Source organism: Rhinopithecus bieti, unplaced genomic scaffold (genome assembly GCF_001698545.2).
Source record: "Rhinopithecus bieti isolate Rb0 unplaced genomic scaffold, ASM169854v2 scaffold_13704, whole genome shotgun sequence".
Taxonomy (NCBI): domain Eukaryota; kingdom Metazoa; phylum Chordata; class Mammalia; order Primates; family Cercopithecidae; genus Rhinopithecus; species Rhinopithecus bieti.
In genome coordinates this window covers 3,859,901-3,875,910 of record NW_016808231.1, presented here as the reverse complement: position 1 = coordinate 3,875,910, position 16,010 = coordinate 3,859,901, and the positions used below count along the sequence as shown (strand labels likewise).

At 49.1% G+C, this 16,010-nt stretch overlaps 1 protein-coding gene across 1 annotated transcript in view; it reads left to right on the top strand.

Annotated features, from left to right (window-relative positions):
- The window catches only part of SEC14L5 (SEC14 like lipid binding 5), a 63,422-nt gene that overhangs the window by 30,647 nt on the left and 16,765 nt on the right, over nt 1-16,010 (top strand). The window contains exons 3-10 of the mRNA XM_017886395.1: nt 1,468-1,617; nt 2,073-2,204; nt 4,708-4,836; nt 5,757-5,949; nt 10,687-10,799; nt 11,213-11,402; nt 14,723-14,811; nt 14,921-14,991. Of these exons, the coding sequence (XP_017741884.1) occupies nt 1,468-1,617; nt 2,073-2,204; nt 4,708-4,836; nt 5,757-5,949; nt 10,687-10,799; nt 11,213-11,402; nt 14,723-14,811; nt 14,921-14,991 (1,067 nt within the window). The remainder of the gene's footprint in view (nt 1-1,467; nt 1,618-2,072; nt 2,205-4,707; nt 4,837-5,756; nt 5,950-10,686; nt 10,800-11,212; nt 11,403-14,722; nt 14,812-14,920; nt 14,992-16,010) is intronic.

Sequence of the window (16,010 nt, the reverse complement as noted above, 5' to 3'; positions counted from 1 at the left end):
TTAAATGTAGCTACTAGAAAACTTAAAATTGTGTATATGGTTTTCATTATATTTTCTTTCTTTTTTTTTTTTTGAGACAGAGTCTTGCTCTTTCGCCCGGGCTGGAGTGCAGTGGCCGGATCTCAGCTCACTGCAAGCTCCGCCTCCTGGGTTTACGCCATTCTTCTGCCTCAGCCTCCCGAGTAGCTGGGACTACAGGTGCCCACCGCCACGCCCGGCTAGTTTTTTGTATTTTTTAAATAGAGATGGAGTTTTACCGTGTTAGCCAGGATGGTCTCGATCCCCTGACCTCGTGATCCGCCCGTCTCCGCCTCCCAAAGTGCTGGGATTACAGACATGAGCCACCGCGCCTGGCCTTTGCTCTTTTTCAAGATTGCTTTTGGTTATCTTCGGTCTGTTGCATTTCCATATGAATTTTAGGATAAGCTTGTCAATTTCTGTAAAGAAGTCAGCAGGGATATGGATATTGTGTTGAATTTGTAGACCAGTTGGGGAATATTGCCATCTTAACAATATTGAGTCTTCTGTTTCATGAATATGGGATGCCTTTCCATTTATTTAGGTCTTTAATTTTTTTCAGCAATGTTTTGTAGTGTTCAGAGTATACATTTTACATTTCTTTTTGTTACATATATTCCTAAGTATTTTATTCTTTTGATGTGGTTGTAAATAGAATTTTTTCATTTTATTCTCAGTTAGTACATAGAAATACTCATTGTTAGTACATAGAAATACAACTGAATTTTCTACATTGGTTTTATATCCTGAAACCTTGCTGAACTCATTGATTAGTTCCAATCTTTTCGTGTGTGCTGTGTGGATGCTTTAGGATTTTCTTTATAAATAATCCTATCATCTGCAAATACAGATGGTTTTACTTCTTCCTTTCCAACTGGATGGCTTTTATTTCTTTTACTTATCTAGAACCTCCAGCACAAGGTCGAACAGACACGAAGAATGCACATTCCTACCTTGTTCCTAATTTTGGGGGAAAGCACTCAGTCTTTCACCAGGGATGTTAACTGTGGCTTTTAGCAGATGGCTTTACCAGGCGGAGGAAGTGCCCTTCTATTCCTAGTTTATTGATTTTTTTTTTTTTTTATCATGAAGGGGTGCTGGATTTTTCTCAAATGCTTTTCCTGAGAAATACCTTATTTTAAAATGTCCCCGGAGTCCCTGTGCTTCCTTCTGAGGGCAAAAACTCAAATGCAGAGGCAAAAACTTATTTGCCAAATCATTGTCCAGGCTCTGCTGTGTCGGGCTCTAACAGGTGCTAGCTGGTGGAATGAGTGTTGGTAACGACTGCAAAATCCCTGCCCCTTCCAGCGGCCAGGGCTGCCTTTCACGTCTGATAAGTAACACAGCAGATAAGGAGGTCGCACTGGGTGGGGGAGTCCCTCTGCCCCCCACCGCAGGCGTTCACTGCCGCTCACTGCCCCCCAGCGCTCACTGCCGCTCTGCCCCCAGGCCTACGAGAAGCGCTTCCCCACCTGCCCGCAGATCCCAGTCTTCCTGGGCAGCGAGGTCCTGCGCGAGTCCCGCAGCCCGGACGGGGCTGTGCACGTGGTGGAGCGGAGCTGCCGGCTGCGCGTGGACGCCCCGCGGCTGCTGCGGAAGGTGGGCGGTCCTGGGGCTGTGGGGCGGAGGAGGGGACCTGTCGCGGGGGTACGGGAAGGCTGGGCGCAGGAGCTGGGGACCAGGGCGGCGGGGGCCAGGAGGTGGAGTGAGGGTGTGTGAGTTGATGTTCGGATGGAGGTTCCAGGATGAGGGTGGCGGAGCCCTAGTCGGGGGACCAGGGCCCAGGAGGGGCGAGGGCTGGAAGGCTGGGCTGGGGAGTAGGGGGAACTGGGCGGGGTTCGCGGGCCCAGGGCCGGAGCTGGGTGGTGGAGATAGGTGGGCGGCAGGGTGGAAGTCGGGGGTTGGGGTCCTGGGTCCGAGCTGGGTGGGCGGTGGCGCAAGGGACCTGGGCCTCAGGGCAGGGGGTGACTGGGGCCGGCCCGCCGGACTCTCTGTCCATTCCTGTGTGCTTCATGCCCCCACCCACCTCCGCCTCCCCGCCCCTTCCTTTGCAGATCGCAGGTGTTGAGCACGTGGTCTTCGTGCAGACAAACGTCTTGAACTGGAAGGAGAGGACCCTCCTCATCGAAGCGCACAATGAGACCTTTGCCAACCGCGTGGTGGTGAACGAGCACTGCAGCTACACGGTGAGCCCAGGCCGCCCTCAGTGCCCACGCCCAGAACCCACCTGCGTCCAACACTCATTTGCCCCTGGGACCCACCTGCCCCCTGCACCCACCTGTGCCCAGAGCTGTGTCCTCACATTCCTTGAGCCTCTACCCAGCCATCCCTCCTGCCGCATTGTCAGGTAAGATGCAGGATGCTTGGTTGCCTTTGCAGTTCGGATGAACAACCCATAAATTTTTTTAGTATGTCTCAAATATTGCTTGGGATATACTTATACTCAAATGTTATTTGTTGTTTATCTGAAATTCAAACGTGACTGGACATCCTGCGTTTTATCTGCTAAATCTGACAACTCTATCCCCTCCCTCCTTTCCTTCCTCCTTTCATGAAACTATGCCTAAGTTTCCTTAAGTGTGAAATGGGCTTAATAATCGTTCCTACTACATAGGTTGATGTAGGATTAAATGAATGAAAATACACAAACCCTTTAGACCAGTGCCTGGCACATATTAAGTTCTATGTAAATTTTACCTTTAAACATAATTAATAATAATAATTATTATTCTCTAATAGATATTGGTCGAGCACCTACCGTGTGCCAGGCACCCTGCCAAGTGCTGAACATGCAGCAGTGGACCAGGCTGCCTGACCACTGCCCTCATGGAGGGTCCACTCCAGTGGAACAAAACGGAATCAGTGTGTATGCATTTGTCACAGCTGAGGCTAGATCCAGCAGGGAGATGTGTGGGAGTCAGAGGAGGTGGGGGGGGCACTGAAGCTGAGTGCTAAAGGATGAGAGAAGCTGCCTATGGAGGGCTGGGAACAGCATTTTGGGGGTGAGAACAGCATGAGTGAGGTCTGCCAAGGTGAGGTCATGGGGGCTAGATCTTGATGATTTTAGAGGCTGGAATGAGGCACCTGCAGGCATTCACTGATGGGACCCAGCTCTGCCACTTTCTTGCTGAGTGACAATGGGCTACACCGTCTGTATCTGTAAAATGGGGACATTGGCAGATCCTGCCTTGTTGGGTCGTTTCCACAATGATAACTCCAGGATAGCAATGATAGACCACTGTACGTGGTTTTTTCTTTTTCTTTCTTTCTTTTTTTTTTTTTTTTTTGAGAAAGAGTCTCGCTCTGTGGCCCAGGCTGGAGTGCATTGGCACAATCTTGGCTCACTGCAACCTCCGCCTCCTTGTTAAAAGGATTCTCGTGCCTCAGATTCCCATGTAGGTGAGATTACAGGCATGCGTCACCACATCCGGCAAATTTTTATGTTTTTAGCAGAGATAGGGTTTCTCCGTGTTGGCCAGGCTATTCTCAAACTCCTGGCCTCAAGTGATCCACCCACCTTGGCCTCCCAAAGTGCTGGGATTACAGACATGAGCCACCGTGCCCCGCCCCATTGCCTTTTCTTTCTATGCCTCCAGCTCCACTTGGGCCCTCCAGGAGCTTGGGCTCAGGGTGTTTAGATCCACTGGGGAGGGGCGAGCAACAGTTGTTGAAACCCCTCTTAGCGTGTGTGGTGTTTCTCAGAATGAGTTCTATCAGTAGCTGAGTCAGCAGCACCCGGGCTGCTTGTGAAATGCAGATTCCTGGGCCCCAACCTGGAAGTGTCTAGGGGCAGGTGCAGGAATCTGCATATTCTAACAGACTCCCTGGTAATGTTTCTGCCCACAGACGTTTGAGGAGGACTAGGTCTGGGTCCATAAAGGAGCTCTGCCAATGAAGTTTTCTTTTTGCAAACATACAGATCTATAAATATTTATTGATATATAAGATGTGTAATATATCTTTATATAGATAACATAATATATAACTATTTTTAAAATCTAAATTTTATGTATATTGATATATAATTTATATATTTATGGATTATATAAATGATACACTGAACAAGTGTATTTATTTTATTTTATCATTATTATTATTTTTTGGAGAGGGAGTCTTGCTCTATTACCCAGATTGGAGTGCAGTGGCATGATCTCAGCTCACTGCAACCTCCACTTCCCAGGTTCAAGCGATTCTCCTGCTTCGGCCTCCCGAGTAGCTGGGATTACAGGCACCCACCACCATGTCCACCTTATTTTTGGATTTTTAGTAGAGACGGAGTTTCACCATCTTGGCCAGGCTGGTCTCAAACTCCTGACCTCAACTGATTCACCCACCTTGAGCTCCCAAAGTGCTGGGATTACAGGTGTGAGCCACCACGCCCGACCTAAACATATGTATTTCTAACTAATTTTCTATGTATGTGTATAATATTGAAAGGGCAGGGCTGCAGATTGGAGACCCACATTCTCCCGGCTTCCCATGAGAAGGCTTTTTGTTCCCTGACAGTTTGAACTTTGCATCCTTCTCTGGGTGGGGGCCCCTTGGTCCTGCTACCCCCTCCAGGGTTGCCAGGCTTGATCTGCTGTCCACTGCAGGCTCTGCCTGGGCCCAGGTCAGCAGGAGAGCCCTAGGGGAGGTCAGGGTGCCCCCAACACTGAGTCCCTGGCATGGCCCCTGCCTGGCTTTCAGGTCCACCCTGAGAATGAAGACTGGACTTGCTTCGAGCAGTCTGCCTCACTGGACATCCGGTCCTTCTTTGGCTTTGAAAATGCCTTGGAGAAGATCGCCATGAAGCAGTACACCGCCAACGTCAAGAGGGTAAGGGGTGGGTTGCGTTAGTTACTGGAGGAAGGTGCACACACCTGCTCTGCCATCACCAGCCGCATGACACCTGGCCAGACCCTTATCCTTCCTGGGCCTCAGGCTTATCTGTTAAATGGGTACTCTAGTAATGAGCAAATCACCACAAGATGATGGATGGAAAGTAACTGGTCTGTAACAGGGGCACCCTAATCCTTTCTCTGGCACCATGAGACATCCAGGATTATGTGGTGAATTTTCTGAACACCAGATAACTCTGTGGTGCTTTTTTTTTTTTTTTTTTTAGATAAAATGATCATTGCTTGCTTTAAAGACCTCAATCCATCCCTGAGTAAAGACCTGTTCTTGTGATAAAACAGATGAAATTAACTTTAATAAAAAAAATTATCCAATGTGTTACCGATATAAAACGTATTACTCTGAGGTGGGAGGATCAATTGAGCCCAGGAATTTCAGAGCAGTCTAGGAAATATAGTGGACCCCATCTCTAAAAAAATAAAATAAAATAAATTAGCTGGATGTGGTGGTGAGTGCCTATAGTCCCAGCTGCTCAGGAGGCTGAAGCAGGAGAATCTCTTGATCCTGGGAGGTTGAGGCTGCAGTGTGCTGAGATGGTACCACTGCACTCCAGCCTGGGCAACACAGCAAGACACTGTCTCAAAAAAAAATAAACAAAACAACCCCCAACCCGAAAAACTGATTACTGAGCTATTTTGCATTCTTTGTTTGGTACCAAGCCTTGGAAATCAGGTGGGCGTTGGACACTCGCAGCATTTTTCCATCCCAACTGGACACATCCAGCTGCTCAACAGCCACGTGTCAGGGCTGGGACCTGAGCCAGCTGGGGGTGACTCCCTGCGGTGACCCGCCTCCATCCTGCCCTGTGCTCACGTGTCTTGGGTCTCTCTGGCTTCCAGGGGAAGGAGGTGATTGAACATTACCTGAATGAGCTCATCTCCCAGGGTACCTCACACATTCCCCGCTGGACGCCTGCCCCGGTCCGTGAGGAGGATGCCCGCAACCAGGCTGGACCGAGGGACCCTGGCTCCCTGGAGGCCCACGGGCCCGGTAGCGCCCTGGGCCCCGCTCTGGAGGCGGTCAGTATGGACGGTAGGTGGTGCAGCCCAGGCCAGTCAGCCCTAGGAGGCTGCTGCAGGTCCTTTTGCTCCATGGCGGCTCTGGGGCATGTTGGGGAGAATTGCTTCCCATTCCCCTGGGAATGGGTCTGGATCTTGGGACAGCACAGCCTCCTGCCTCCACTGACTGCTTCTCCCTCTCTCCATCCTGGTCCAAGAGCAGAACCCATTTGTGTCTTTTCTTTGTTTGTTTGCTTGTTTTTTGAAACAGAATCCCCCTCTGTCGCCCAGGCTGGAGTGCAGTGGCGCGATCTGGGTTCACTGCAACCTCTGCCTCCTGGGTTCAAACCATTCTTCTGCCTCAGCCTCCCAAGTAGCTGGGGTTACAGGCATCCGCCACCACGCTCAGCCAATTTTTTGTATTTTTAGTAGAGATGGGATTTCACCATGTTGGCCAGGCTGGTCTCAAATTCCTGAGTTCAAGTGATCCGCCTGCCTTGACCTCCCAAAGTGCTGGGATTACAGGCATAAGCCATTGCACCTGGCAAAAACGGATTTATTTCTAGATCAGGAATTAACCTCTGGTGCCTTGACATTGCCTCTTTCTCTGGTTTTACTATTTACTAACTTACCAATTATTATGAATTTACTAATTATTACGATTGCTATTGCTATTTTAAAGTATATGAGTAATGCATGATCATGGTAGAAGAAAATTTAAACTGCTTGGAAGGTGTAAGAAGTAAGATTCTTTTCCTCTCGCTAGAGGCTAACAATGGTTTTGTGTTTCTATGTCCTGGAACTGTTTAGGTGTATATATGGACATAATATGTGTATATGGCCACACACATATGTGTATACTTGCATACATACATGTGTGTCTTATGTTGAATACATGAGAACATATACATTCCATTTGATATTTTGCTTTTTTACCACTTAGTAATGTTGCCTGAAAAACTTTCTGTATCAGTGCTTATGTCTTCTTTTCATACTTCATAGTATGGTGTGGTTGCACCATAACTTATTTATTAATAAATATTAATTATTTATTTACACACAGGGTCTTGCTCTGTTGCCCAGGCTGGTGTGCAGTGGTGCAGTCATGTCTCTCTGTAACCTTGAAATCCTGGGCTCAAATGATCCTCCTGCCCCAGCTTCCTGAGTAACTGGGACTATATAGGCACAGGTCACCATGTCTAGATAATTTATTTTTACTTATATTTTGTTTTTAATTAATTATTTTTGAAGCAGAGTCTCACTCTGTCACCCAGGCTGGAGTGTAATGGCAGGATCTCTGCTCAATGCAACCTCCGCCTCCTGGGTTCAAGCGAGTCTCCTGCCTCAGCCTTCTGAGTAGCTGGGATTACAGGCATGTGCCACCATGCTTGGCTAATTTTTATGTCTTTAGTAGAGACGGGGGTTTCACCATGTTGACCAGGCTGGTCTTGAACTCCTGACCTCAGGTGATCCACCTGCCTTGGCCTCCCACAGTGCTGGAATTATACGTGAGCCACTGCACCTGGCCTTGATTATTTTGAATTAGTCTATTTAGCTAGTTCCCTATTGAAGGAAACAACCCTACTGAGGTTGTTTCAGTTTTTTAAAATACAAATAGCATGGCACATGTGAGTACTTAAGAATTTATGAGAAGTATGTAAGTATATACAAAGGCTAACACTTTAAAAGTGGAATTGCTGGTTCAAAGTTTACATGCAAGTAAAATTTTGGTAGATGTAACCATTAGGCTTCCAATGAGGTTGTACTAATCATTGTTCCCAGTGAAAGTGTGTAATTGCATCTATTCCTGACTTCACCCCAGCTCCCCAGAAAACTCTTAGTAAACATTTCAAACTTCTGAAAGGCAATAAAAGTGGTCACTGGTTGATTAGTGACCAGATTTTTCATGTTTAGCGACCGTTTTCCTTTTTTTTTTTTTTTAAATAATGAATACTTGTTCTTGTCCTTTGTCCATTTTCTTATTTGCCCGTTGCTTTCTTATTGGTTTGTAAGAGCTCTTTGTATATGAAAGCAACTAGCCTTTTGTCACAGTTCAGGCTTTTATAGACATGGAAAATGTTCACAATATAATGTTTTTGTTTGTTTGTTTGTTTGTTTGTTTTTTGAGACGAAGTCTTGTTCTGTCACCCAGACTGGGGTGCAGTGGCCGGATCTCAGCTCACTGCAAGCTCCGCCTCCCGGGTTTACGCCATTCTCCTGCCTCAGCCTCCCAAGTAGCTGGGACTACAGGCGCCCGCCACCTCGCCCGGCTAGTTTTTTGTATTTTAAGTAGAGACAGGGTTTCACCGTATTAGCCAAGATGGTCTCGATCTCCTGACCTCGTGATCCGCCCGTCTCGGCCTCCAAAAGTGCTGGGATTACAGGCTTGAGCCACCGCGCCCAGCCTCACAATATAATGTTAAAAGGAAAAATCCTAGGATGCAAACTGCATGCACACCACGAATCCAGTTCTAGCCATGTGTAAGATGTGTACTCATGTTGATGACGTTTTTCCTTTAGGGCCACTGCCGTGCAAGGACTTCTCTGACTGACAATATTGGGTGCCATGGAACTAATAATACATCTGGGGCTCTGTTTAGGAAGAACGGAGTTCATTCATGCAACAAGTATTTATTCTTTTTTTTTTTTTCTGTCACCCAGGCTGGAGTGCAGTGGCACGATCTTGGCTCACTGCAACCTCCGTCTCCCGGGTTGAAATGCTTCTCCTGCCTCAGCCTCCCGAGGAGCTGAGAGACTACAGGCGCGCGCCATCACGCCTGGCTAATTTTTGTATTTTTAGTAGAGATGGGGTTTCACCATGTTGGCCCTGCCGGTCTCAAACTCCTGACCTCAAGTGATCCTTCTGCCTTGGTCTCCCAACGTGCTGGAATTACATGCAACAAGTATTTATCGTGCACTGGCTGTGTGTGCTGGCTGGCTGCTGTTGTACATGCACATTTTTTTTTTTTTTTAAACAACAGTGCCTTCTGCCCCGTCCTGTGCACACTGTCTGTGGCCTTGTCCCCTGTACCTTCCCCATTTTGCACAGGTCCATCCTTCCTTCTCCATCTGTGCTGTACTGCCAGCAGCGCAGGCACTCAGGGTGGCTGGCAGAGGACATCCTCCGCCCCTTCTGCCCTCTCCTGAATCACTGACTCTTTGTGCTCAGAAGTAGAAAACCCTTCACATCTGCCCACGGCCGGAAGGATGCTGGGAGCTCTGGGCTCCCTTGTGTTTCTCCCTCATCCCATCCCCACTCTGTCCCTGATTCCAGCATCTCGGCCTCTGACCACACAAGGTCTGAACAATTCACCTCTCTGCCAACATTCTCCTGCCTCTGTTTACCCAGGTGCCTCCTGGCACAGTAGTTGGCGTGACCCCCACTGTGGGCTTTTCTGTTTTAGGGGTGCTGCTGGCCGTTCATTCAGCCTGTTTTCTTGTTTAGCCGCCTGTCCACAAAGAACTGGCTCTGCCCATGGAGGCTGCTGCTTTGTGTGACGTCTCCGCCCACTGCTGAGATGCCGAGAGGTCGCTGCATGCCAGCATCTGCCACCCTCATGGCTAAGAGTCGGGCAACAGGACTCAGGCTTGGGGCCTGGCCCCTGCACACTGGCAACGTTCCGACTGCAACCGCCCAGTTGTGGGGGACAAGTGGGAATGTTCCCTGTGGTTCCCAGGCTGCTAAAGAGACAGCATGGCTGTGTTGCAAGGTCCAGGCTCTGTCAAAAGCTGCTGTCTGTCAAAACCCCACAATGGGACCTGGGCAGGCGGAAAGCAAAGAGAACTGGCGTTTATCGACCGACCACCTCCTTTATGCTGGGCACACAGCATGCATTTACTCATTCGAGTTCCTCCACCTCTCTAGGCCTGTTTTTTTTTTTAGGTATATTGCCATTTTTTAAAAAGTGTTTTATGTTACATTTTCTTCTTTTTTTATTATACTTTAAGTTCTAGGGCACATGTGCGCAACGTGCAGGTTTGTTACGTATGTATACATGTGCCATGTAGGCCTCAGTTTTATCTTCTCTCTCTTTCTCTATCTCTCTCTCTCCCTTTTTTTTTCTTTTTAAAGACAAAGTCTCACTCTGTTGCCCAGGCTGGGGTGCAGTGGTGCAATCTTGGCTCACTGCAACCTCCATGTCCCATCTTCAAGCGATTCTCCTGACTCAGCCTCCTGAGTAGCTGGGATTACAGGTGTGCGCCACCACACCTGGCTCATTTTTGTATTTTAATAGAGACCGGGTTTCACCATGTTGGCCAGGCTGGTCCCAAAATCCTGACCTCAAGTGATCCGTCTGCCTTAGACTCCCTAAGTGTTGGGATTGCAGACGTGAGCCACCACGCCAGGCAGTTTTATCTTCTCTAAAGTGGGGATAATAGTGACGCCTGCCTCACAGGGATGTGGGGAGAGCTCACTGAGACCAGGTGGCTTCTGAGCATGCAGCGAGTGTGAGCCCATATTGTGAAGAATCCTTAGAACAACCCCAGAGGGTGGGAATTGTCTTCAATTCCCAGGGTCAAAGAGGAGAAATCCCGTCTTATAGTGAGATCGAGGTTTGCCCGATGATGTGTTTTCAGAACGCCCTTGGATGTGGGCTGGAGAAATGAATGCATTCAGTCCCTGCAGCTGCTGTCTGGGGTGGGGACTCAGCCTGGCTTGGAACCACATTTTAGGGTCAGTGAGGCAGCCAGTAAGGAATGACAGACAGACCACTTGGTAAAGAGACGCGGCGTCTCCCTCTTGTCCTGAAGTTCCCCCTTCTTCTCCAAGGGGACAAGTTGGACGCGGACTACATTGAGAGGTGCCTGGGCCACCTCACGCCCATGCAGGAGAGCTGCCTGATCCAGCTTCGGCATTGGTTACAGGAGACCCACAAAGGCAAGGTGGGTGCAGGAGTACCCTGGAGCAGCGGATGAAAGGGCAAGGACTGGTACTCAGCCCCCATGTGCGGGAAGGAAAGGCGAAATGAAGTGTGATGAGAAGGCGAGAGGATAATGCTGACACATTATCTCTTGCTTATTTATTTATGTATTTATTTGAGACAAAGTCTCACTCTCACCCAGGCTGGAGTGCAGTGTGTGATCCTCACTGCAGCCTTTGCCTCCTGGGTTCAAGCGATTCTCCTGCCTTAGCCTCCTGAGTAGCTGGGATTACAGGCGTGCACCACCACAACCAGCTAATTTCTGTACTTTTTGTAGAGATGGGGTCTCACCATGTTGCCCCAGCTGGTTCTGCAATTTTATCTGCTGGGTCAGGGGATACTGTTCTGTGGGCTTTTTACTTCTTTGTCTCTCAGATTCCCAAAGACGAGCATATCCTGCGGTTCCTGCGGGCGCGTGACTTCCACCTGGACAAGGCCCGGGAAATGCTGTGCCAGTCCTTGAGTTGGCGGAAGCAGCACCAGGTGGATCTCCTCCTTCAGACCTGGCAACCCCCTGCCCTGCTGGAGGAGTTCTATGCAGGGGGCTGGCATTACCAGGACATAGGTGTGTGCCTCCACCCACATCATGTATAGGGCATACTTTGGGCACTGCCAAATGCACTTACTTTATTTATTTATTATTTTGAGATGGAGTCTCACTCTGTCACCCAGGCTGGAGTGCAGTGGTGCCATCTCGCCTCACTGCAACCTCCGCTTCTCGGGTTCAAGTGATTCTCCTGCCTCGGCCTCCCCAGCAGGTGGGATTACAGGCACCTGCTACCATACCTGACTAATTTTTTTGTATTTTTAGTCGAGGCGGGTTTCACCATGTTGGCCAGGCTGGTCCTAAACTTCTGATCTCAAGTGATCTGCCTGCCTCAGCCTCCCAAAGTGTTGGGATTACAGGCATGAGCCACCACACTTGGCCCAAACGCACTTTAAAGGCCATGAGTCATGCTAACATCTTATTATTTTTCCTTTTGACTCTTCCAGGCATCTAGAAATGCTTTGAAGTGATAACCTAGCTAGGAAGTATCAGAGCTGGAAAGCTCTGGGGCTTGAGGAAGAGGCATTTCTCCCCTGGGTTGAGCGAGCCTACCATTACTCACAATAATTGCGATTGTATACGTAACAGGTGCAAAAATTTTGTATGATTTCCAAGGGCAGCTGTAGCAAATTAACACAAACTTGGTGGCTTAAAACAGTAGAAATGTGTTCTTTTACAGTTCTCGAGGCCAGAAGTCTGGAATCAAGGTATCAGCAGGGCTGTGCTCCCTCTGAAATTTCTAGGGGAGAATCCTTCCCTGCTTTTTCCAGCTTCTGGTGACCCCACGTGTTCCTCGGCTGGTGGCAGCTTCACTCCAGTCTCTGCCTCTCTCTTCCCATGGCCTTCCCCTCTGTGTCTCTGTGTCCACAGCTCTTCTCATAAGGACCCTAGGACATTGGATTTAGGGCTAACCCCAAATCCGTGTGATTTTATCTTGAGATCCTTAACTGATTACACCTGCACAGACTATTTCCAAGCAGAGTCCCTTTTTTTTTCTTTTTTTGAGACAGAGTCTGTCTCTGTCACCGAGGCTGGAGTGCAATGGCGTGATCTCAGCTCACTGCAACTCCGCCCCCCGGGGTTGAAGCGATTCTCCTGCCTCAGCCTCCTGAGTAGGTGGGACTACAGGTGTGCACCACCATGCTTGGCTGATTTTTGTACTTTTAGTAGAGATGGGGTTTCACCATGTTGGCCAGGCTGGTCTTGGAACTCCTGACCTCAAGTGATCCGCCCGCCTTGGCCTCCTAAAGTGCTGAGATTATAGGAGTGAGCCACTGCACCCAGGCATGGGTCACATTTTAATGTCCCCATGGATATGAGTTTTGGGGACATGATTCAACCCATTACAAATATAGTTTCTGGATTTTTAAGTTAAATTGCCACTGAAACCTGTGCCTACCCCACTTTCCAATGTCCTTTATCTAAACATTCCTCTATATCAAGTAGGGTAAACGCTTGACTCTCCTAAAGAACCGGCCGGCATGGTTTCTGTTAATGCACGATCAATCTTCCTTATTTATGGAATCCATATTTATGAACTCCCTTTATTGCTGAAATGTACTTGTAACCCCCAAATCAGTATTCACAGAACTTTTTCAGTCACGCTCAGACATATTCAGCGTGGCAAAGTATTGGAGTCGCTTGTCACACACGTTGTCCGCTGAAGGTGAATGACGCGGCTCCTGTCTTCTTGTCTCAGTTCTCACACCCTAAACAGCGTCCTTCTTGTGGCCTATGTAATGCCACATTCTTATATTTTGGGGCTTTTCTTTGGTGACTTTGCTGTTTAAAATGCCCCCTCATGTAGTGCAGAAGTGCGCCTAGCTTCACCTGAGGATGAGCAAGTGGCCACGTGCTCCATGCAGAAAACACCCAGAGTGCTCCACTAGCTTCAGATAGGCACCAGCGACAGGGCTGCTGGCCGTGAGTTCAACGCTGATAGATCAGCAACATACATTCAAGTGTCCTTAAATAGAAACAGAAGCTGGGTGCAGTGGTTCACACCTGTAATCACAGCTCTTTGGGAGGCCAAAGCTGGAGGGTCTCTTAAGCCCAGGAGTTCGAGACCAGCCTGGGCAACATAGTGAGACCCCCCCCCCACCCCCCCCAACCCACATCTCCACAAAAAATACAAAAAAATTATCTGGGCATGGTGCTGCATGTCTGTGGTCCCAGCTACTCGGGAGGCTGAGGCAGGAGGATTGTTTAAGTCAGGGAGGATGAGGCTGCAGTGAGTCGAGATCATGCCACTGCACTCCAGCCTGGGTGACAGAGTGAGACCCTGTCTCAAAGAACAAAGAGGCCAGGCACGGTGGGCTCATGTCTGTAATCCCAGCACTTTGGAAGGCTGAGGTGGCAGATCACTTGAAGCCAGGGGGTCGAGACCAGCCTGGCCAACATGGTGAAACCCTGTCTCTACTAAAAATACAAAAAATTAGCCAAGTGTGGTGGTGCATGCCTGTAGTCCCAGCTACTCGGGAGGCCAAGGTGTGAGAATTGCTTGAACCTGGGAGGCAGAGGTTGCAGGGAGCTTAGATTGCTCCATTGAACTCCAGCCTGTGTGATACAGTGAGAGTGTCTCAAAAACCAACAAATCAACCAACAAACAAAAAACCCCACATAAAACAAGGTTATGTATTGATTGGTTGACAAAAAGTATTATGGGGTCGGGTGCGGTGGCTCATGCCTGTGATCCCAACACTTTGGGAGGCTGAGGTGGGTGTATCACCTGATGTCAGGAGTTTGAGACCAGCCTGGCCAAGATGGTGAAACCTCATCTCTACTAAAAATACAAAAATTAGTCAGGCATGGTGGTGAGCGCATGTAATCCCAACTACTCAGAAGGCTGAGGTAGGAGAATCACTTGAACCTTGCATTTTTGGGCTTTTCTTTGGAGGCGGAAGTTGCAGTGAGCCGAGATCGCACCACTGCACTCCGGTCTGCGCGACAGAGCAAGACTCTGTCTTAAATAAATAAACAAATAAATAAATGAAAATCTTTTGTAGAGAAGGGATCTCACTATGTTGCCCAGGCTGGTCTCAAACTCCTGAGTTCAAGCAATCCTCCTGCCTCAGCCCCCCAAAATGCTGGGATTATAGGTGTGAGTCACTGTGCTGGCCCTTATCCTCCTTGTAACACTTCTGTTTTTCTGCCTTTCATAATAAGTGGCGTCAGCCCCTCTTGGAAGCAGGCAGGGTGCTAGTAAGTGAAGGCTGGATTGGGCCTTGGCGGGTTGCAGCCTGAGGAGGTAAAGCCCTCACCTGAAGCTGTCACCTGCCCCCTCGTAAGCAGTCCTCTAAATAATGGGCTCTTCTTTTTGCTCGGCCCCATCCACAAAGACGGCCGCCCCCTCTACATCCTCCGCTTGGGCCAGATGGACACCAAAGGCTTGATGAAGGCTGTTGGGGAGGAGGTGCTGCTGCGGCACGTGAGTCAGGGGTCTCGTTCCTGGACCCTGTGGCCGGAGCCGGGCCTGGGAAAGGCTGCACGGGGTGGAGCAGCGAGGTGGGTGTTCAGGAGCACTGTCTCCCTTCCAGGTTCTCTCCGTCAATGAGGAAGGACAGAAGCGGTGTGAGGGGAGCACAAGGCAGCTGGGCCGTCCCATCAGGCAAGAACCTGGGCTGGGGACAAATCCCCCCTAAACAGCAAAGACGGGGGATGAAGAGGGGTCCACCGTGCGTGTGTACTATGCCAGGCAGCGTGCCAGGGCCTTCATTCTCCCCCAGTTTCTACAGTGGTCTTCTGGGTCTTGAGGCAGGGCCCATAAGCATCCCCATTTCTTATGCATGAGGAAACTGAGACTCAGAACGGTGGCCCCCACAGAAGCTTGTGAACCGGCCAGGACAGAGCTGGATTTGAGCCTGGGGTCTTGTCCGGCTTCCGGCTCGAAGACTTTATCCTCCCACTCTGCTCAACAGTCTCTTTGACTTTCCTTTTTGAGATCAGCTCTCCACCACGAGTTCTGCCTTGGCTCTGTCATGGCACATCCAGGAACCCACTGTCTTCTGCAGGCACCCACTGTCCTCTGACTCCCCCACATTTCTGTTCCTGAGCTGTTTCCTGGAGCCAGTACTTATGGTGGCATCGCCCCCAAAGGCGGCAAACCTTTCTGAGCAGCAGCTTCCTCTTCTGTAAAAGTGACTATTTTTTTTTTTTTTTTTGAGACAGGCTGTCACTATGTCACCCAAGCTGGAGTGCAGTGGTGCAATCACAGCTCACTGCGGCCTTGACCCGCTGGGCTCAAGCAATCCTCCCACCTCAGACTCCCAAGTATCTGGGACTACAAGTGTGCACCACCATGCCCAGCTAATTTTTGATTTTTGTTTCCAACGTGTTGGGATTATAGGCGTCAGCTTCTGCTCCCGGCCTGTAAAGTGGCTTTTAAAAATTGATTCTCAAAAATAATAACGGTTTAAAAATAATGCGAACATGGATCTTGCACTTGCTGTGTAGCAGGTGCCCTTCTAAGCACCTTGATTTAGTTCCTCCTCCTAAACAGCCCTGTGAGACACAGGCGGGCAGGACCTGCTGTTCCAGCTTTTCAGCCCCCAGTATCCAGATCTTTGTGAAAATTAAAGTTCCTTTGCCGTTTGGAGATTTTTTTTTTTTTTTTTTTTTTTTTTTTTT